Source organism: Oryctolagus cuniculus, chromosome 6, assembly GCF_051225735.1.
Source record: "Oryctolagus cuniculus isolate XC-2025 breed Fujian yellow rabbit chromosome 6, ASM5122573v1, whole genome shotgun sequence".
Classification (NCBI taxonomy): domain Eukaryota; kingdom Metazoa; phylum Chordata; class Mammalia; order Lagomorpha; family Leporidae; genus Oryctolagus; species Oryctolagus cuniculus.
The window spans coordinates 122356178-122377159 of record NC_142872.1 but is presented as its reverse complement, the minus strand read 5'-3'; the positions used below and the strand labels follow the sequence as shown (position 1 = coordinate 122377159).

The 20982-nt window shown below is 43.6% G+C and overlaps 1 protein-coding gene across 3 annotated transcripts; it reads left to right on the top strand.

The window, feature by feature from the left end:
* Positions 1-1195: 1195 nt before the first annotated feature.
* Positions 1196-6508, top strand: UQCRB (ubiquinol-cytochrome c reductase binding protein). 3 transcript variants are annotated; one of them, XM_051844649.3, is made up of 5 exons: positions 1196-1243; positions 1815-1876; positions 3365-3436; positions 5572-5738; positions 6347-6508. In XM_051844649.3, exons 2-5 carry the CDS (start codon positions 1846-1848, stop codon positions 6422-6424), a joined length of 348 nt encoding a protein of 115 aa, XP_051700609.1. In that variant the 5' UTR covers positions 1196-1243; positions 1815-1845; the 3' UTR covers positions 6425-6508. The 3 variants fall into 3 exon arrangements, with proteins under 3 accessions (XP_051700609.1, XP_089192475.1, XP_002710750.1); XM_089336349.1 differs by having other exon boundaries at positions 1347-1876; XM_002710704.6 differs by lacking the exon at positions 1815-1876.
* The last annotated feature ends 14474 nt before the right edge of the window (positions 6509-20982 follow it).

Here is a 20982-nt window from a genome sequence, read left to right as displayed (position 1 = left end):
GGAGAAAATATATTGAGTACCTGCCCTTTGCAGTGTGTCAGTGTATAAATATATCTACTTTTTCATGTCTTGAGACCACTTTGGGGAGTGTAGGCTGGAAGGCATAGTTCATTAGCTTTTAGTGCCATGTGCAAGGCCAACTAATACAAGACATTGTGGCAGCACAGATAGAAAGGGGAGAAAACAGACTTTTAAAATTGGGAAGTGATTAATGCCATTAAATCTAACATTTCAAATTTAATAAGAGACAGTTTTGTTTGATGTCCCAGGTCTCAGCTTCATACTGGGAGAGACATTGTTGGTGGGTGGTGGTGGGAGCTCACTGTTGTACTAAACACCCCAATTGCTCTCTGTTACTAAATTATTATGCCCCATATTTTAAGTCTTAGACCTTAAAAATGGGCAGATTTATGTGCTTCTTTTATCTTAAAATATGCAAATTCTACAAAACCTGTACATCTTAGATTTGACTTTTTTAAAAACTCATGTTTTAAAAGCCCTACTTCTTTTCTAAATGTTTATTTGAAAGGTAGAGGTACACCTGCTGGCTCACTCTCCAAAAGCAACAACAGCCAGCGGTCTCCCTCAAGTGTGGCAGGGACCAAGGTGTGTATTAGCAGGAAGCTGGGACTCCAATCCAAGCTCTTGGACATGGGATGAGGGCTCCCAAGCGGCTTCCCAACGGCTGCGCCAAACGCCAGCCCCTTAGCTTTAACGTCTTTCCTGAACTTAGACTGAAATGACTTGATTTTTTTTTCAACTGGAGAAACCGAAGGCCCAGAGAGGTTTACTGTTTTTTTTTTTTTTCTTTTCTGGATTAACATGTAGTTCATAACCCTAGACTTGAGCGTAAGACTTCCATTACAGACTTTGAATTACATAAGAAATGTTCCGTAAAACGTGCGGCGCACGGCCTGACACAAAGGACTCAATACCTCTCAAGGTTTCACGGCTAATAAGTAACAGAACGTGAAATAAAGCCCCGGTCTCCTAACTCCTTGCCTATGCAGTTTCCCATCAAGCGACAAGGAAAGAATCACAGAACGCGAGATCTAATGCACCTGCGCAATACAAAGCGCAGGGCAGGTGCCTACCGCCCGCCGTCAGAGCTGCGCCTGCGCGAGCGTCTCCGTCACCTCGCGACGTGACGTAGGCGCCTGCGCCCTGGGCCCAGAGCGTCCTCTAGGACTTACCCAGAAGGCAACGCTTTGCTCTCGGGTCAAGATGGCGGGGAGGCCTGCTGGTAAGTGAATGACAGGGGTCTTAACGTGGTGATTGTCGCTGCGTTCAACCTTTTGTTCTCGTAACAGCTTGCTCTTCTTCCTCTGCCTTCGCTAATTGGCAAGGGTTTGCGGCATGACGGAAGGCGGCGGCTCCAGGCCAGCCTGAAGGACGTGCTTCCCCCACCCCGTGCTGCCCCTAAACGGGGTTTGCCTGGAGGACTGGGACGTGGTCCAGCAGGTGAAGGTGCCCCGGTGGCTGTGGCGGCCCTGGACTTCCAGCTGCCGGTGCTGGGCAGTCCTTCCCCTCGGCCTTGGCGAAGTTCAAGGACACAAGGAGGTAGTGGACGATTTCGTACCAAAGAGAACTGAGTACTTGCCGTGAGCCTAGCGCGGGCATCCGCGTGAGCTCGATGCATTCTCGCCTGAACTAATTGGAGCAAAATGACCCGAGGAAACAGGATTGGAACCTTCACTCCCCGCCTCGTGCTTTTCACTAGGGATCAGGCAGCTAAGCAAAGGTTTCGGATGACCTTGGCTTATCTGGAACGACAGCTTGATCTGTAGGTTTGGAGAAATTTGTATTTATTGCAGGCACAGAACAGACACGTTATTATGGAATAGAATGCAGAAATCGCTGGAAGCTTTCAAACGAGGTGCGCATCAAGTAGCGGGTGGTGGTGGTGGTGTGTGTGTATGTATGTATGTATGCCCTCTGCCGGTATATATTAATAAGTACTTAAAAAGAAAAAAAAGTCCCCTTATCCTTATCCCCAGTAATTGTCAACCATTCGGAAACAGATTGCCCAGTAAATCTGTTAACCTGTATGATACTGAGATTTGGGGGATTGGGAAAGATATTTAAGAATTCATTATTTTATTAATTTGACAGATATTAAAGGAATCTTGCTAAATTCAAGGCTTTCTGCATCTGTGTTGTGTTTGGGAACCACACAGACCTGATCTTACCTCTCACTACACAGCTCTGACCCTGGGTAGGATGGCTTCTGTAAACCTGCTTTGTCTTGAACATTGTGATTAAACCAGTTTCATGTGGGGAAGGCAAATAGGACAGCATGGCACAGTGTTCAGAGTATCAGTCACTGCTGTCAACATTGGTGAATGTGTTTACAAATGATTTGTCTTCTACAGTTGTTTTAGGTCATTGACTCTTTGATACTTGTATTTCTAGAAGCAATTTTATACATCGTTTTTAATTTTCCAGGGGATTTACCAAGCCACATAATCCATAACATACGGAGTAGGAGCTAGGAGGGGTTGGAGTGAAAGAAGAGTTTGCTTTTCTTCCTTGATATGGGACCAGCCGTAGACAAAATTTTGAAAGAAAATTTAAACTTGCTTAACTTCCTCTTGTGTAGTACATTTCTCCTATGAACCTCAGGCGCTACCACGTTGTCCTTTGCCCCTACTGAGTTACCTTATGAGGCTCAGCCCTGTTTCCCAAAGAGTTTTACATGACCTATTTTTACTCACTTATTTTCAAATATCCATCCATTTCTCTGGTGATAAAATAGCTACCTGGGAGGAAAATAGACTTTACTAATCCATATTAACGCTTAAATGACCAACTCATGGTTTCCAGCACTCTCCCAGAAATACATCTGTGTTTAAAGAGGATGGTCAAGTGAAATAATGGCAGTGAAGAATAACTATTTTAGGGAGTGAGGGTCATTTAGATCTGCCAGCCAGGGAATGTTACTCTCTTTTCACACAATTCCAGCTCCTGGAGAGCACGAATTTTACCAATATTTCATGTAATCTGTTTCTGAAACTACGTGTGCTAGAGACATTTCAAATCCCTTTCCAGTTTTCCACCTCTCAATTATGGTGGCAGCAGGGGGATATAGGGCACAGGATTTTGGACTGTGAGAGACCGGAGAGCAATTGTACCTGTGGATACTTTGTACTTAGACTTTATATTTGACTTAACTGTTTTCTCCTATGATTCGCCACTTAATTTTTACCAACAATCACTTTTGTACATAGATAGAATAGACAGTTCTTATCTACAGTATATAGAATATAAAGTTTGAAAAGGAAATTCTGTCCTATGCTGTGTTTATATCCTCCATCAAAGTAATAAAAGTACTCGTTGCAGCACCTAACAGTATGACAATTATCAGTTGCAGCATCAGGTCGGTGGCTGGATGGTATTCGAAAATGGTATTACAATGCTGCAGGATTCAATAAACTGGGTGAGTTATCCGTGCTTTCTGTCTCTGATTTTTCTGAGAGCAGTGCTTTTGTAAGAGCATTACTGGTTCTAGAACAATAGTTGTTCTCATTATATCAGAAGGTTTTAAAATTAGACCATATCTCATTGTTAATGTTAAATCTGCTCCCATTTTTTTTTTAATTCTTTTGAGAGGAAAAGGATGAAATCCTTCAAAATGTTTGATGTGGAAATGATTCATTTGCCAGGACATTTTCTTCATTATGCTTTCTTTCTCGCAACTCTACCACTTAAAATTTTAAGCTTTCAGTTGTATAAACATTGACTTTAGATGTTTCAAATATGAAAATTTCCTCATACCTTTACAACTAATGATTCCTGAACTTTTTCAGAACTTTATAATTTTCTTTTTTTTTTAAATTTATTTATTTTTTTTATTATTATTTTTTTATTTTTGACAGGCAGAGTGGACAAAGTGAGAGAGAGAGACAGAGAGAGAAAGGTCTTCCTTTGCCGTTGGTTCACCCTCCAATGGCCGCCGCTGCAGTCGGCGCACCGCGCTGATCCGATGGCAGGAGCCAGGATCCAGGTGCTTTTCCTGGTCTCCCATGGGGTGCAGGGCCCAAGCACCTGGGCCATCCTCCACTGCACTCCCTGGCCATAGCAGAGAGCTGGCCTGGAAGAGGGGCAACCGGGACAGAATCCGGCGCCCCAACCGGGACTAGAACCCAGTGTGCCGGCGCCGCAAGGTGGAGGATTAGCCTATTGAGCCACGGCGCCGGCCAGAACTTTATAATTTTCCATGGACTTTATCTTTTACTTGATGAACACTAGTTCCTAAGCTTCGTTTTGAGATTCTTTCATACCTTGATCTCAGATCTAAAATACAAGAAAGTAGAAGTGTGGTTTATTGATGTGAGTTTAGGACTAGGTGGATATTTTAAGTATTTCTTTAAATTGGTTTAGATCAAATGTGAATTTTGTGATGGTGGATTTTAGGAGATTAATAGTGCTTCAAGAAATAACCCAGGGTGGCTGTTTGGCCCAGTACTTACGATGCCAGTTAGTGGGGGCAGTATTATGGTATAACAAGTAAAGTCACCCTCTACAGATGCCAGTTAGTGTCCTGGCTGCCCCACTTCTAATCCAGCTCCCTGTTAATGGCCTAGGGAAAGCTGTGGAGGATGGCCCAAGTCCCTGGGCTCCTGCTACCTATGTGGAAGACTGGAAGAAGCTCTTGGCTCTTGGCTTCAGCCAGGCCCAGTCTTTGCTTTTGAGTCCATCTAGGGAGTGAACCGTGGATGGAAGACCTCTCTTTCTCTGTCTCCCTGTATCTATAACTCTGACTTTCAAACAAATAAGTCTTTAGAAGATGCCACTTAGGATACCTACATCCCATATTGGAGTGCCTGGGTTCAAGTCCCAGCTCTGCTTCCCATTCCAACTTCCTGCTGATGTATTCCCTGGGAGGCAGTGGATGATGGCCCAAGTGATTGGGTCCCTGCCACCCATGTGAGAGTTCTGGATGTGTTCCCAACTCCAGTTTTAGCCTGGTGCAGACCTGATGGTGTTGGGCATTTGGAAAGTAAACCTGCGAATGGGAGAGCATTCTTTCTATTTCTGCCTTTCAAAAAGTAAAAATAATAAATTAATTAAAAAATGATCTATTATTTATGTGAAACACATTGGGTTTCCATTATACCTGTTGATTTGAGCTCTTGTTGTTTCACCCACATCGTAAGATGTGTCATATCTTGCTCATTTTTAAAAAAAATTCCTGCTTTTTTTTTAAGAGAGGGATTAATTTATTGTTTTTGAAAGTCAGAGTTCCAGAGAGAGGGGGAGAGACTAAGAAAGAGATCTTCTATCCACTGGTTCACTCCCCAGATGGCTGCAATGCCAGTGCTGGACCAGGCCAAAGCCAAGAACATCACCCAGTCTCCCACATGGGTGCAGGGACCCAAACACTTGGGCCTCTTCCACTGCATTTCCCAGACCATTAGTAGGGAGCTGGATGGGAAATGGAGCAGCCAAGACACAAACCACTACCCGTATGAGATGACGGGTGGTGGCTTTACCTGCTGCACTACAATGCCATCCCCAAAACCCCTGGTTTTTGAGATGTATATTCAATCCAACTCTTGTTTTCTACCATAGGATTAATGAGAGATGATACAATACATGAGGATGAAGATGTAAAAGAAGCCATAAGAAGGCTTCCTGAGAAACTTTATAATGACAGGGTGTTTCGCATTAAGAGAGCACTGGACCTGACCATGAGGCATCAGATCTTGCCTAAAGAGCAGTGGACAAAATATGAGGAGGTAAAACAGCTTCTATGTATGTGACAATGTTGGCCAATAAGGATTGAATGTTAGAAACCAGAGAAGCATATTTACTAATGTAGTGTCAAATAAATATATTTTTGACAGCCAAGTTAAGGTTAGTAGAGTGTTAGCTCCGTTTTAGAGAAAAGCACATTGAGACTCTCAGGGGAGTCACTTCCAAAATCACTGAGCGAGTCTTTAATATAAAGAGCCAGGGCCATTGTTCTCCTTCCCTATTCTGCTTCCTGCTGAGATGAAACGCTGTTGATGTTCATATGAGCGGCCTGTTGGGTGGCCCCTCTCAGAAAGGACTCCTGTGATGCTGACACTCCCTGACCTGTGTTCAGACCACTCAGAAGCCTATGACACTCATGTACTTTCTGCTCCCAGAGAAAACCTCTCAGTACCTGTCAAGGCCATGTATTACATTATGCTTGTGATTTTTACATTTTGAAAAACAGATGGTTCTTAATCAGGTTGGGAATAGATGAAGTTGGAAATAAAAAGCAATTCATCTTGATAGATTTCTTTGATATATTGATTGCTTGGGATATGTCAGTATGTAATTGTAGGATATGATTCTTTTCATTTTATTTGTTCTTTAGGATAAATTCTACCTTGAACCATATCTGAAAGAGGTTATTCGGGAAAGAAAAGAGAGAGAAGAATGGGCAAAGAAGTAATCACATATTTGAAAACTGTAGATACTGCTGTCCTTGTGTATTTTTCCAAAACTGATTAAAGCTGAAACACAACTTAAAGAATTATTTGGTCTGCAGATGCATTACTTTACATAAATGTCTATTGTAATCATTGTTGGACTTTGTTAAATTCTAGACTTTATCCTGAATAACTATTGAATTCAGATATCTAACAATTCTTTCTAAACTTCTAAGATATTTTTAGTGTTTTAATGGACAAAGACAATTCACCCCCTAGTTTGCTAGGATTGGGAAGCAGCCCCTTAACCACTGCTCTCCAAATAGATTTGACATTGCATCCTGCTGTTTTAAAAGAAAGAACACGCACTCCTGTGTAAATATAGAATAGAGTTCTTCAGGAAATTCATGGAAAATACATACTATGAAAAAAATGCATGGATTTCAAAATTGTTTTTGCACCAAAATAAACAGATCTTTTGATTTATTTTTCCATAGACTTTTTGAAATTTCACCATATTGCCAAAATATTCTCCAAGTGGATTATATTAATACAAAAACTGTTGGCAATGTGTGGGATTCAAATTTATGAAAAATTCTGAGAGGAAAATAACTGGAGCACTGAAATACTGGGTGGCTCTTGAATGAGAAATCTAATTGGTTATCTATAGTTAGGTTTGATAGAAAAGTGTTATTGTGTAAAAGTATTTATTCATCAGCTGACTTTTAACAGATACTCCCTTGCTGACATTCCCTAGTATGTACCAACGCTTTATCAGTTTCTCTGATTTGTAATAATGTTATTAATGTAGTTCAAATTAATTATAAAGTCAAATGACAAAACATTAGAATGTTAAAGGAAAATTGCTTTTACCAGGAACAAAACCATTATCAAATGAAGATCTAGCTATCTGGAACAAAAGAAAATTGACAAAATTTCAGGGGAGGTTTTTTAAAAAGAATATCCAAGAGAGGGTGTTAGGACATTTAATGAGGCTTTTTAAAAAAGTGAGTTCAAGGGCTGGCACTGATGTGGTATGGTAGGTGAAACCATTGCCTGCAGCACCAGCATCCCATATGGGTGCCGGTTCGAGTCCTGGCTGCTCTACTTCCAATCCAGCTCTGCTATGGCTTGGGAAAGCAGTGGAAGATGGCCCAAATACTTGGACCCCTGCACCTAAGTGAGAGACCTGAAAGAAGCTTCTGGCTCCTGGCCCAGTTCCAGCTGTTGTGGCCACCTGGGGAGTGAACTAGCAGGTAGGAGACCTCTCTCTCTGTCTCTCCCTCTCTCTGTAACTTGGGTCTCAAATAAATAAATAAATCTTAAAAAAAAAAAAGTTCAAAATACATAAGAAAATCACATATTATGAAAAGAATGCATGGATTATGTAATAAGAATTGCAAAATTATTCTAAGAGCAGCCACCATTTTATTCAGTGGCTAATATCAGGCATTGTGCTCTATAGTCATTGGTCTAATAGCAATGTGGTTAGACAGGTACTAACACTAAAGAAAAACCGAAGTAATACTAGAATGGCAGCAGTAAGCAAAGGTGGTCTTGGGTTCTCCTTTTCTCTGATACTTTTTTTTTTTAAATAATTGAGTAGTACTCACTTTTGTAATGGAAAAAGCAATAGCAGGTATTTATGTTCCCAGTCCAAAAGCGTCCTCAGGTAATAGAATGAATCCCTTCCCTTGCATGAGCCCTTGTGCTGAGGGTGCTTAGGCATGAAATGGTTTTAAGATTGCACAGGTTTTCTAAAGCCTTTTAAAGAGTGAATCAACACTGAAGCGCAGTGGGCAAGCTCTGCCTTTGAGATTGCTCATTACCGCTGTGTTTTCTAGGACAGGGAGGAGGGAAGGCCCCCTCCCCTCCAGAGGAGATCAAATTTCCTTGATGTTTTGAAGCAGAAGATCAAGTCATATCGTGACAAGATTTCAGTATAGTCCCCTTTGACAGAAGGAAGCTCTTGTTTTTACATACTTTTAAATTTTTGTATCTATTTTGCAATCAGATCTTTTTTTTCAATTTTTTAAAAATTTTATTAGACAGAGCGAGACAGAGAGAAAGGTCTTCCTTCTGTTGGTTAACTCGTCAAATGACCGCCACGGCTGGCGCTGTCCTGATCTGAAGCCAGGAGCCAGGAGCTTTCTTCTGGTCTCCCACATGGGTGCAGGGCCCAAGCACTTGAGCCATCCTCCACTGCCCTTCCGGGCCACAGCAGAGAGCTGGACTGGAAGAGGGGCAGCTGGGACTAGAACCTGGTGCCCATATGGGATGCTGGTGCCGCAGGCAGAAGATTAACCAAGTGAGCCATGGCACCAGCCCCAGTCAGATCTTTTAATCTACTGATTCAATCCCCAATGGGTGCAATAGCCATGGTGGGGCCTGGTGGAAGCCCTGTGGCCAGAGCTCAGTCCCAGTTCTCCCACATGAGTAATATGGATCCAAGTGCTTGAGCCATTGTCTGGTGCTTCCCAGGGAGTGCATTAGCAGGAAGCTGAACTGGAAGTGGAACCAGGACTCATACCCAGGGACTCCGATATGAGATATGGATGTCCCAAGTGGAGTCTTAACTGCTGCCCCCAAAGCAGGCCCAAATCCTCTCTTTTTCTAAGTATTTGCATGCTCAGAAAATTTCCTTGGCTAGAACTCCCCTAAAAAGCTCTTTTAGTTCAAGATCACTTTTGCAGGAGTCTGGCCCATTCGGGAGACATCAGATGTGCATCTTTGGGGCTGGCGCCGTGGCTCACTTGCCTAATCCTCCACCTGTGGTGCCAGAATCCCATATGGGTGCCGGGTTCTAGTCCCGGTTGCTCCTCTTCCAGTCCAGCTCTCTGCTGTGGCCCGGGAAGGCAGTGGAGGATGGCCCAAGTGCTTGGGCCCTGCACCCGCATGGGAGATCAGGAAGAAGTGCCTGGCTCCTGGCTTCGGGTCAGCACAGTGCCAGCCATAGCGGCCATTTGGGGGGTGAACCAACGGAAGGAAGACCTGTCTGTCTCTCTCACTGTCTATAACTCTACCTGTCAAATTAAAAAAAAAAAAAAAAAAGTGCATCTTTATAACAAAACTGGAACTGGGGCTTCTCAAACCAGAGCACTACAAGCTATATGGAAAGAGGGGTGAGGTGGAAATGAACTAGGCACTGAGCCTAGTAACCACGCTTATAAATGCAGTCAACATGTAAAGTACGCTACAGGCTCTGCTGAAAGATGGGCGACAGAACTGACCAAGGTTGAGATGGAACAGGAAGAACCATTGAACTGTCCACCTGCTGAAGGCAGAAAGTGGCATGTCAGCCGGCGCCGCGGCTCACTAGGCTAATCCTCCGCCTAGCGGCGCCGGCACACCAGGTTCTAGTCCCGGTCGGGACGCCGGATTCTGTCCCGGTTGCCCCTCTTCCAGGCCAGCTCTCTGCTGTGGCCAGGGAGTGCAGTGGAGGATGGCCCAGGTGCTTGGGCCCTGCACCCCATGGGAGACCAGGAAAAGCACCTGGCTCCTGGCTCCTGCCATCGGATCAGCGCGGTGCGCCGGCCACAGCGCGCCGGCCGCGGTGGCCATTGGAGGGTGAACCAACGGCAAAGGAAGACCTTTCTCTCTGTCTCTCTCTCTCACTGTCCACTCTGCCTGTCAAAAAAAAAAAAAAAAAAAAAAGTGGCATGTTAGTAGGGCAACCTCTGATTTTTTGAGTTCCTCTGAAAGCTGACTGCATGCTTAGACTACACCATTTGATCTCCTAAATGAGATCACGTATGCAGAACTTGTGTCAAGTTTTCCTTGAAAGTCATATTATGGTTTGAACCATAATGTGAGTGGCCCTCAAAGGGCCATTGTTAGAGGCTTGATCACTAGAATCTGATGGTAGTGGATTAAAGATGGAACTGAATTTGGTTACGGTGTGTGAAGGTGGGGCCTTGGAGAGTGGCTGTTCTTGAACCATGTAAATCTCTGGATTATGAACCAAAATAAACTCCTTCATAAACAGCTTCTTTCAGGTATTCTATTTTAAGTATTTGAAAGAGAGCTTGCATTTGCTGATTTATTTCCCAAGTGGCTTCAATGACTATCAAAGGCCAGGCCAAAACCAGGAGCCAGAGCTTTTATCTGGGTCTCCCACTTGAGCCATCTTCTGGTGCTTTCCTAGCAGAGAGCTGGATGGGAAGTGGAGCAGCCAGGACTCAAACGGGTACTCATATGGGTTGCCGGCATTGCAGGTGGTAGCTTAACTCGCCAAGCCACAATGCCAGCCCCCTCTCAGGTATTTTGAAGTAGCAAATTGCTGACTAACACACCATAGAACACTACATCAATGTTTTATTTTTTTTTTCTTTTAAGTTGAACCAACTCCATTCTTTTTGTTATTTGAGATTTGTTTGAAAGTCCAAGCAAGAGAGAGCGAGAGATCTTCCATCTGTTGATTCAGTTCCCAGATGGCAGCAATAGCTAACGCTGGGCCAGGCTGAAGCCAGGAGCTAGGAACTCTATCCACATGGGTTGCAGGAGCCCAAGTATTTGAGCCATTTGCTGTCTTCCCAGGCACATGAGCGGGAATGCTGAGTTGGAAGCAGAACAGCTGGGACTTGAACTGGTACTCTGATATGGGATGCTGGTGTCAAGTGACAGCTTAACCCACGTGCTGCTCATGTTTTACTATTAAACATCATGTAATTGTTCTCTTGTTATGAAGAATAAGATAGAAAGCAGAGCTAGTATTTGGCATTGAAAAAACAAAGTGAATGAGTGACAATTTGTTAATGTGTCAGTGAAATTTTTTTATTTGAAAGAGAGGGACTTTGTGTTACCAAAGCTGTCCTGTTCAGAAACCACCACGAGAGTGACTGCAACACTCAGGCTTGCCAGTGCTGTGGACAGAACAGGACAGTGCTTCACAGCTCTTTCTGGGTCTGCCTGCCCAAGTCAGTTCATTTGCTTGTGGTGGAACTTCACAATAAGACTTACCCTCTCCATGCCTCAGTTTCCTGGGCCATGAAGTCGGCTAATGACAGAACGTATTTTAACGAGTTGTTGTGAAGATTGACTGCGGTGAATGTCAAGCACTTAGAAACACCTGCTGGCACATGGTAGGTGCCACACACGGAGGGCTGGCTTCATGTGAGTGACCAACTAGTAGCGGAGGTCGGAGCAGAGCCTCTCTTTTTCCCTTCCATTTCCTCAATTGCGCTCTCACGCCTGGCCCATTCCCTTCCCCTGGAGGTCTGGCTTTGAATGAAGTACCCATCACCCAACATGAGAAGAGGAACTCAGTCTGTCCAACAACTTTGCCATACTAAAATTTTGCTGTCTCCTTGTTTTGCCTTTTGGATTTAGCCATGTTTTAAATGTCCCACATTGTGAGTCCTGTTCATTTGCTTTGTACTGATTGCAAATTTCTGATATCTATTTTTCTTATTCAAAAGTTTGAGATTGATTTGAATTTTGAATATATGGCTTCCCTAGACCTTGGAAGAAAATAGATTTGTTGATTCTGATTTGGTCCATGTTCTTGTTTGTCTATATTACCGTGCTTTGCAATTCCATTCCAAAGATGGACATGTGGCTTTCGTTCATGGTAGGAACACACTATGCGGTGTCACTCAGCCTTTATGTTATCACTGTGTAGGAGGCAAATAAGGGGTGGTGAGGCCTCAGACCCCCAAATGCTGGCTATGGTCCTAATTCCATATCACACTGAAATGTTTGATTATCCTGAACTGAGTTCTCATGGCCTCAATGTTTATGGTACTTCAAAAAGCTCATGGAAAAATAGGATTAAAGGTAAGTTAAAGAAATTTTAAAATTTAGGCCGGCGCCGCGGCTCACTAGGCTAATCCTCCGCCTAGTGGCGCCGGCACACCGGGTTCTAGTCCCGGTCGGGGCGCCGGATTCTGTCCTGGTTGCCCCTCTTCCAGGCCAGCTCTCTGCTGTGGCCAGGGAGTGCAGTGGAGGATGGCCCAGGTGCTTGGGCCCTGCACCCCATGGGAGACCAGGAAAAGCACCTGGCTCCTGGCTCCTGCCATCGGATCAGCGCGGTGCGCCGGCCACAGCGTGCCGGCCGCGGCGGCCTTTGGAGGGTGAACCAACGGCAAAAGGAAGACCTTTCTCTCTGTCTCTCTCTCTCACTGTCCACTCTGCCTGTCAAAAAAAAAAAAAAAAAATTAAAAAAAAATAAAAAAGAAATTTTAAAATTTATGCATGTTTTTTTCACAGTATGCATTTTTCGTGAACTTTTTGAAGATCCATTGTCTGTATTGATATCAATTTTTTTGCACCAAAATAAACTTCTAATTACATTTTCCACTAAACTTTCGCATACCCTTATATATTATGCTCAGTCAATGGTACCAAAAGGTAACTGAGTCAGTTAACAGCACCTTTGCTTGTTTTTAAATTCCAGAATCTCAATAAACTCCAAAGTGTAGGTATTGGTAATTATTTCATATAGCTGTTTACTTGAAGGACTCCCTTTTAAAGCATTAACTCCACACTAATGCTGATTTGCTAAGACCTCAGTAGTAAGAATAAAAACGGGCCAGAGCTTAAAGTTCCTGGATCTGTGATAATCCTTCCAAATTCACAACCAGGATGGTATTTTAAAATACAGACATCCTGTGTGTGGCTTTGAAAATAGCTAAAGTACTTGGAATTAAAAAGTTAGGTGAACATAAAAACTGGAATGACCAAATCTTTGACCTATGGTGGATGAAGAGCAGATGGGTTTGCACTGCATGGGAGTATGTATTCTAAAAGCTACGGTTACAAAGGGAATGAGAAACGAGAAAACATTTGAGCCACCTGTAGCAGAACAAGGCTTGAAATACTGCCACTAGGTGGCGATGCACTACTACATTATAACCTCGAGGTAGTCCACACCATGGAAGATTTATCCATTCTGTACCCACACCAACTGCCTCTCCTTCATTTTTCAGGATGACAACACCTTAGAGGTTTATGACCATCAGGAGAATTTACTGCTAAGCTATATACTGATGTAATGAAATCTAATATAGGCTGTGCAATGAGTTATGAGATGTTATTTAGTTTCAGGATTTTATTACTTCAATCAGTTATGACCATATTTCCTTTTATTTGATTGCTCACTCTTTAAACATACCAGATGACTATATAAGGAACACCTAATAAAGTCCATAGATGTTAAAATATAAATGTTTTAATTTATTTGCCATAATTTGTTTAAATTCTGGTTATATGGGTGTTCCTATTAAAGCTGTAACATGTTAGAATCCGAGATCTCAGATCAGATGGTGCCTCTAAGTTATATTTTGCTAGGAGATTTTATTGTATTTATTAGCAATTGAGCAAGGAAGAAGAACTGAATCATACAAGGTAGTTAATTTTTAGCATAAATACCAGAAAGCCTGTTAATATTAGAGAAGTTTATGACAAACTATTTAAATTGTCATTCTGGATTCTAACTATATCTCCTTCAGTTAAAAGAATGTATTATTTGTTTAACTTTGTATTTTAATATATTTGCCCATTTTTGCATAAATGCCAAAAATGTCATTTTAAAATAAACCCTTGTGAAACTTCTGATGACATTATTCAATTAAATCATTGTTCTGTTAGTATTCTATTTTTAAGAAAATTTTATACATATCTATGAAAATTGTATTTACAAGCCAAACCAAAGAAGATAATGATTTGTTTAATAAAGGAACCTATAATTTCTTTCCTTTCCATGCATTTGAAATGTGGTTTGCCACTCAACTGGAAACTCAGATATGAAGCCAATGGTGCAGTAAGTAATTTGCCTTCGTAGATTGGGGTTCTTCGGCTATACAATGAAGGACTCTGGCGAGTGCTGTCTGGGTTATGGCACAGCAAGTTAAACCGCCACCTCTGAAGCCAGCATCTCATATCTGATTGTCGTCTCAAGCCCCAGCTGCTCTGCTTCAGATCCAGCTCCCTGCCAATATGCCTGGGGAAGTAGCAGAAGATGGTCCAAGTACTTAGGCCCCTGCCACCCACGTGGGAGATCTGGATGGAGATCCAGGTTCCTGGCTTTGGCCTGGCCCAGCTTTGCCATTGCAGCTATTTGAGTAGTGACTCAGTGGATGGAAGATCTGTTCCTCTCTCTCTCTCTCTCTCTCTCTCTCTCTCTCATCTCTTTTTTGCTCTCTTTTTCTATTACTCTGCCTTTCCAATAAATAAATCTTTTTTAAAATTGGAGGGATTTGACTATAAAGTCTTTAAGACTCATTTTAAGACTCATTTCAGCACCCAAATATTCTGGGCTCATTAGTTATGTATTTTATTGCCAAGATGTAGTAATTCAGGGACACTTCAAAAAAGTTCATGAAAAGGCAGGCATTCGGCACAGTGGTTTAGCTGCTGGTGGGAGTGCTCACATCCCATAGTGGGGTGCCTCGGCCTGGCTACTCTGCTTCCTAAACAGCTTACTGCTAATGTACATCCTGGGAGACAGTAGGTGATGGTTCAAGTACTTAGGTCCCTGCCACCCACACAGGAGACCCAGATCAAGTTCCAGGTTCCTGGTTTGGGCCTGGCTGATTCCTGGCTATTGTGGGCATTTGGGAATTGAACCATTGGATGGAAGATTCTCTCTCTCTCTCCCTTTCCCTCTCCCTCTCTTTCTCTCATAAAAAAAAGAAAAATAAAAGTTTAAAATTTTAAGTCAATGGAAATGCATATTATAAAAAATGAACTTCAAAATGTTTTCACACCAAAATAAACTTTTAATTCTATTTTTCCACAAACTGTTTGAAGTCTCTCGTGTAGATGGGGTGCTAACTTGATAGCAAGCACTGTTCATATCTCATCTCTGTTAATGCTCCCTGCAAACTCTGGCATTGGTGTTATGCTCATTGTATGCCAGAAGAAATTGGGCTTTAGAAAAGCACTTTACCCTAGTTTACTCTTTTGCGGGTTTTGTGTGTGAGTGTGCGGGTGTGGGTTACTGTTCTAGGCCAGACACAAGTTCATGAAGGACAGTTTCCCAACCTTAGCGCTGTGGCCACAACTCATTGGGGATCTCCTGTAAGTTGCAGGATATTTAGCAGCATCCCTGACTCACCACAGTGGGAACCAGTAATACCTCCCACCCCCAGCTGTATCAACCCAAAAGGTTTCTAGACATTGTCCAGTGTCCCCTGGAGAAGCAGAATTGGCCCCACGTGAAATCCACCAATGTAGCAGGTGCAAAGAAAGAAAGAAAACCAAGATGGTGGAGACAGACATGTAATTAGACATAGGAATATGTAAATGGCTGTGTAAATAAATAAGTGGTTTAAAATAAGCATGGAGTAAGTTGTCTATAATAAACAGGAAAGACCCTCTGACAACTGATTCTAGAAGAGCAAGCCAAATTAGCTGAACTAGGGGCTTTCCACGCAGAGGGCAATGAGCAGGAAGTGCTCTGAGGTATGGGAGGGGTCCTCGCCAGCGGGTGGAGATGTGGGAGACCAACCCAGAAAGGGCTGTGCCGCTCAGGATGGTGGTGGTTCATCTTTAAAAAAAAAAAAAAAAATTATTGGTTATTTGAGGGGTAGAGTTACAGAGAGCAAGAGACAGAGAGACAGTGAAAGATCTTCCATCTGCTGGTTCACTCCCCAAATGGCTGTAATGACCAGAACTGGGCCAGGAAACCAGGAGCCAGGAGCTTCTTTCAGGTCTCCCACATGGGTGCAGGGGCCCAAGGACTTGGGCCATCTTCTACTGCTTTCCCAGGCCATAGCAGAGAGCTGGATTGGAAGAGGAGCAGCTGGGACACAAACCAGTGCCAATATGGGATGCTGGTGCCACAGGCAGAGGCTTTGTCTACTACACACAGCGCCAGTTCCTGTGCTTTGTCTTGTGAGCAGCAGAAGCTGTGGGTAGAGCCTGGGAAGTGAGAATGTTGGGTCGAGGGAGATGAATATTTAAGGTTTCCCGATACCTCACTGCCAATTTGTCTTTCACGAGGTTATAATACTTTATGCCCTTCCAAAACAGTTCCTGCAGAGTGCTCTCATTACAAACCATCCCTGTGAATTTGGTTGGAAAAAGAGTTTCTTGTTTAAATTTGCATTTCTTGGGTTGAGTAGTCAGAACATTTTCCATATACTATTATCAAGTTCCCCCCCTCTTTCATCAATCTTATTCATGTTCTTTGCCTATGTGTCTATTTTCATTTTCACAACTTTTCTTTTTTTAGTTTTCCTCTTAGCTCCTTCACCCCAAATTTGAGTCAGCTCTTACCTATTTGTCTGAGACCTTTATGTATTTAGACAGTATTCCTTTTACTTAAATTTGCTGAAATGCTATTTTCTTATTTGCTGCTTGAATTTTATTTTTGTTATTTTTTGATGCCTTTTCAACTTCGTTCACAGTGCTTTTTGTCAAATGGAAGTTTCCCGTTCATATGCTGTACAAACAATCAGCCTTATCCTCTGTGGTTTTACGTTTAGGTCATGCTTTGAGAAGTCCTCCATTTACTCCATGGTTACATAAATATCCAGTGAGGTTTCCACCCGGTGTTTGTCACTATAAATGGTAAAATCATAAATCATTGTGTATGGTGTGAGCAGGGTGTGGTCCCAGAGAGGCACTAGGAGTCCAGTTGACAAGGCTACATGAGCAACCAGATGAGCAGCAGGTCGGGGGATAAAGAGGGAAGTGAGGAAGGGGTCCACTTAGAGGGGATGCGCTAAGGGGATGCAGGCTTGTCATTCCCCATGATTGTGGTGCTGGGCACCCCAGACCTGCCGTGTGCCCTTCCTTGCCCACTCTACACCCAGAGAGGCTGGCCTGTGTAGCTGCTGCATCAGTAGACACCCTTGCCCTCTGGCTTCTGGCTTGAGCTTGACAAGCGGCTGGCTCATGCTCAGGAGAGGGCAGACAAGAGGGAGACAGGGTGTTAATGCCCCAGATCACTCCCTACTTGGCCATGGGTTGGTACTGCTTACATTTCTCTACAGAAAGACATGGTTCCCATCACGCAGCCCCTCTCAGGGTTGCTACAGCTGTCTCCTCTCCCTCCCTGGTTTGCTCCCCCTTGGCCCTGCCTGCCCCTTGTAAACAGTCCCTTCGCTGGACGTGCCTCAGTGGCCTGTCTGGGTGTGCTGCCATTTCCTCCCGGGATCCTGACTCACATGGACAGATCTGGGCCCCCTGCAGGAGTGGCTGGCTTGTTCCATGGGACCAACACGGGCTGCCTGTCGGCACTAGTCTGGGGTCTCTCCCTAGAAAACCTTGTAAGCTTGCCTCATGTCCTGGGGTCAGTCTCCAGGAGAGCGCTGGTGTGCCTGTGGAAAGGAGCAGCTCTCCAGAGCCTGTGCCCTAGCGCCCGCACCACTCTGCCTCTGCCCACCGCAGGTCTGCTTCCAATCAGAGACTTGCCTTAACACACTTAGTACAGGTAAGTGGCTGTGCTAAAAGACGCCAAGTGATAGAAAACAGAAGTCCCGCCCATCCGCACATGGCAGCTGCTGTCTGGACAGTGTGTTCCTCCTGTTTAACTCCCTCTTCCCCAACACACTCTGCCAAATTCTCCTTCTGACCTTTGTTCCTCCTGTTGCTGATCACCTGCCATGCCGCCTGTGACCCTCACCATCCCCCCTGCTTGTCCAAAGTCTGCTCTAGCTTTACTTTAAGACAAAACTCAATGCTGTTCTGTCAGAGAAGCTCTCTCTGATCCCCCCAACACCTACTATGTTTATTTTCTTTTAATTTCTGAAGCATTTGCTGCTTCAGTCATTTGTTACTTAACAATCATGATACTGTTGACTTATGGTTCACTGTGTGCCATTCATAGTCTTACTTATTCCTTAAAAATTCTCTAAGGTGAGTACCATTATAGAGGCTCAGAGCTATTAGGTAACTAATACATGATCATAGTTAGCAAGTGACCAAACTGAAGCTTAGATTCCAGCTCTGTGAAATTGTTATTCTTTCCTTTCTGTAATGTAAGATGTGTAACATAATGTTTTGATATACATATACATTGTGAAATGGTTACTATAATCAAGCAAATTAAAACATGTTTCACCACACTTACTTACTTTCTGTGGGTATAAGAGCACCTAAAATCTACTCACTTAACAAATTGCCGGTGCATAATACAAGAGTATTAACCTTAGTCCTCACTGTACAACAGGTCTCTAGACTCATTCACCCTACCTAATTATGACTTTGTACCTTTGACCTGTTTCTCTTTCCTTTCCTTCCCCACATTTGCCAACCAACCACCTTTCTACTTTCTGCTTTTAGGTGTTCAACGTCTTTTAGAGTTCACTTCAGTGAGATCGTGAGGCATTTTTCCTTCTGTGCCTAGCCTACTTCACTTAGCAAAATGTCTTCTGGGTTTATCCATGTTGCCACAAATGGACCTATCTCAGTCCTTTTTAAGAACCTTTTAAGTCCTTTTTAAGGACTGAATAATATTCTGCTGCATACACACACACACACACACACACACACACACACAATTCCTTATCTATTCCGCTGTTGAAGTCACTTTGATTCTTTCCATATTCAGGCTGTTGTGAACAGTGTCACAATGAACATGGGGTTTAAATATTTTTACAGACTGGTGATTTGATTTCCTTTAGCTGTATATCCAGAAATGAGATTGCTAGATCTCATGGTAGTTCTACCTCTAATTTTTTGACAACCTCCATATGATTTTTCGTAATGTCTGCCCCAATCCACATTTCCACCAACAGTGTACTAGGTTTCCTTTTCTCTACTCTGTCATCAGCATTTGTCTTCTCTTGCATTATCCACACAAGCTATCCTAAGAGTGATAGCCACAGTGACTTTTTAAAAGATTTATTTATTTATTTGAAAGGCAGAGTTACAGAGAGGCAGAGGTAGAGAGAGAGAGGCCTTCCATCTGCTGGTTCACTCTCCAGATGGCAGGAGCTGTGCTAACCCAAAGCCTTCTTCTGGGTCTCCTACATGGGTGCAGGGGCCCAAGGACTTGGGCCATATTCCACTGCTCTTCCAGGCCACAGCAGAGAGCTGGATTGGAAGTGGAGCAGCTAGGACTCGAACCAGTGCCCATATGGGATGCCGGCACTGCAGGCAACAGCTTTAATTTACCACGCCACGGAACTAGTCCCCACAGTGATTTTTGACTTGTATTTCCATAATCATTAGTGATGTTGGGCATCTCTTTATAGATGGATTGACTATCCCTTATCCCCACAATGGTTGAGACTAGCAGTGTTTTGGATTTGGGAATATCTCTGTACACATATTGATGTTTTTTTTTGTTTTGTTTTGTTTTGTTTTGTTTTTGACAGGCAGAGTGGACAGTGAGAGAGAGAGACAGAGAGAGAAAGGTCTTCCTTTGCCGTTGGTTCACCCTCCAATGGCCGCCACTGCAGCCGGCGCACCGCGCTGATCCGATGGCAGGAGCCAGGAGCCAGGATCCAGGTGCTTTTCCTGGTCTCCCATGGGGTGCAGGGCCCAAGCACCTGGGCCATCCTCCACTGCACTCCCTGGCCATAGCAGAGAGCTGGCCTGGAAGAGGGGCAACCGGGACAGAATCCGGCGCCCCAACCGGGACTAGAACCCGGTGTGCCGGCGCCACAAGGTGGAGGATTAACCTATTGAGCCACGGCGCCGGCCACATACTGATGTTCTTGAGGTTGGGACCCAAGTCAAAACACAAAACTAATTTATACTTTACATATAGCTCATGCACGTAGCCTTAGGGCAATTTATATACTTTTTAAATAATTATGTGCTTGAAACCAGCCTTCACAGTGGAATTTTCCATGAGTGGTGTGGTGTCATGTCGTGCTTAACAGGAGCTGGCTTTTGGAGCATTTCAGAGTTCAGACATTCAGATTAGGAATGGTCAATCTGTACTTGTCAGCCACTTGCACGTCTTCTTTGGAACCTATTCAGACACTTTGCCCAGGTCTAGTTGGGATATTTGGGTTTATTTTAAATGTTATCTTTTCAACATGTGCCGGCCCACACTTGTCACCTTTACATTCACAAATTCAGTTTCAGTTTGCATTCATCTTTTGCTCCTAGTTTTCTTTTAGGTGCTATCCATTCAATTAAATCTTTAGTTTTTACAGTAGTGTAACGATACTTTCTTAAAGGAGATGACATCTGAACTCTGCAATGTTGGAAAGAAGTCACCGTGTGAAGCCACCCTGGTTCTCAAGCTGGACTACACGGGGGATCACCTGGGGAGACTAAGAACAAACTAGGAACCAAACCCCAAAGCACCCAATGTCTGGGAAACACCCCAAGATTCTTAATTAGCTGGTTTGGCACGCACACGGTTTTAATGTGGGATTAGGTGAAGAAACACTGATGAGAGAAGAACATTTGTAACTGAGAGAACAGCAAGTGCAAAGAACCTGTGATAGGGATAAGCTGGGGTGGCCAGGGAGGAACCGACAGAGAAAGCTCCTGTGCTGAATCCAGATGGAGGAGGGGAGAATGCAGACCCTGGGTCACAAAGGTAGGCACAGCCACCCTCTGGAGGGCATTTGAGATGAGGGGAAGGAGTTTGAATTCCACCTCATTGCAACTGGAAGCCCTAGAGAGTTTGGAGCAGTGAAATACGATGATGCAGCAAGGAGTATGTATAAAACTA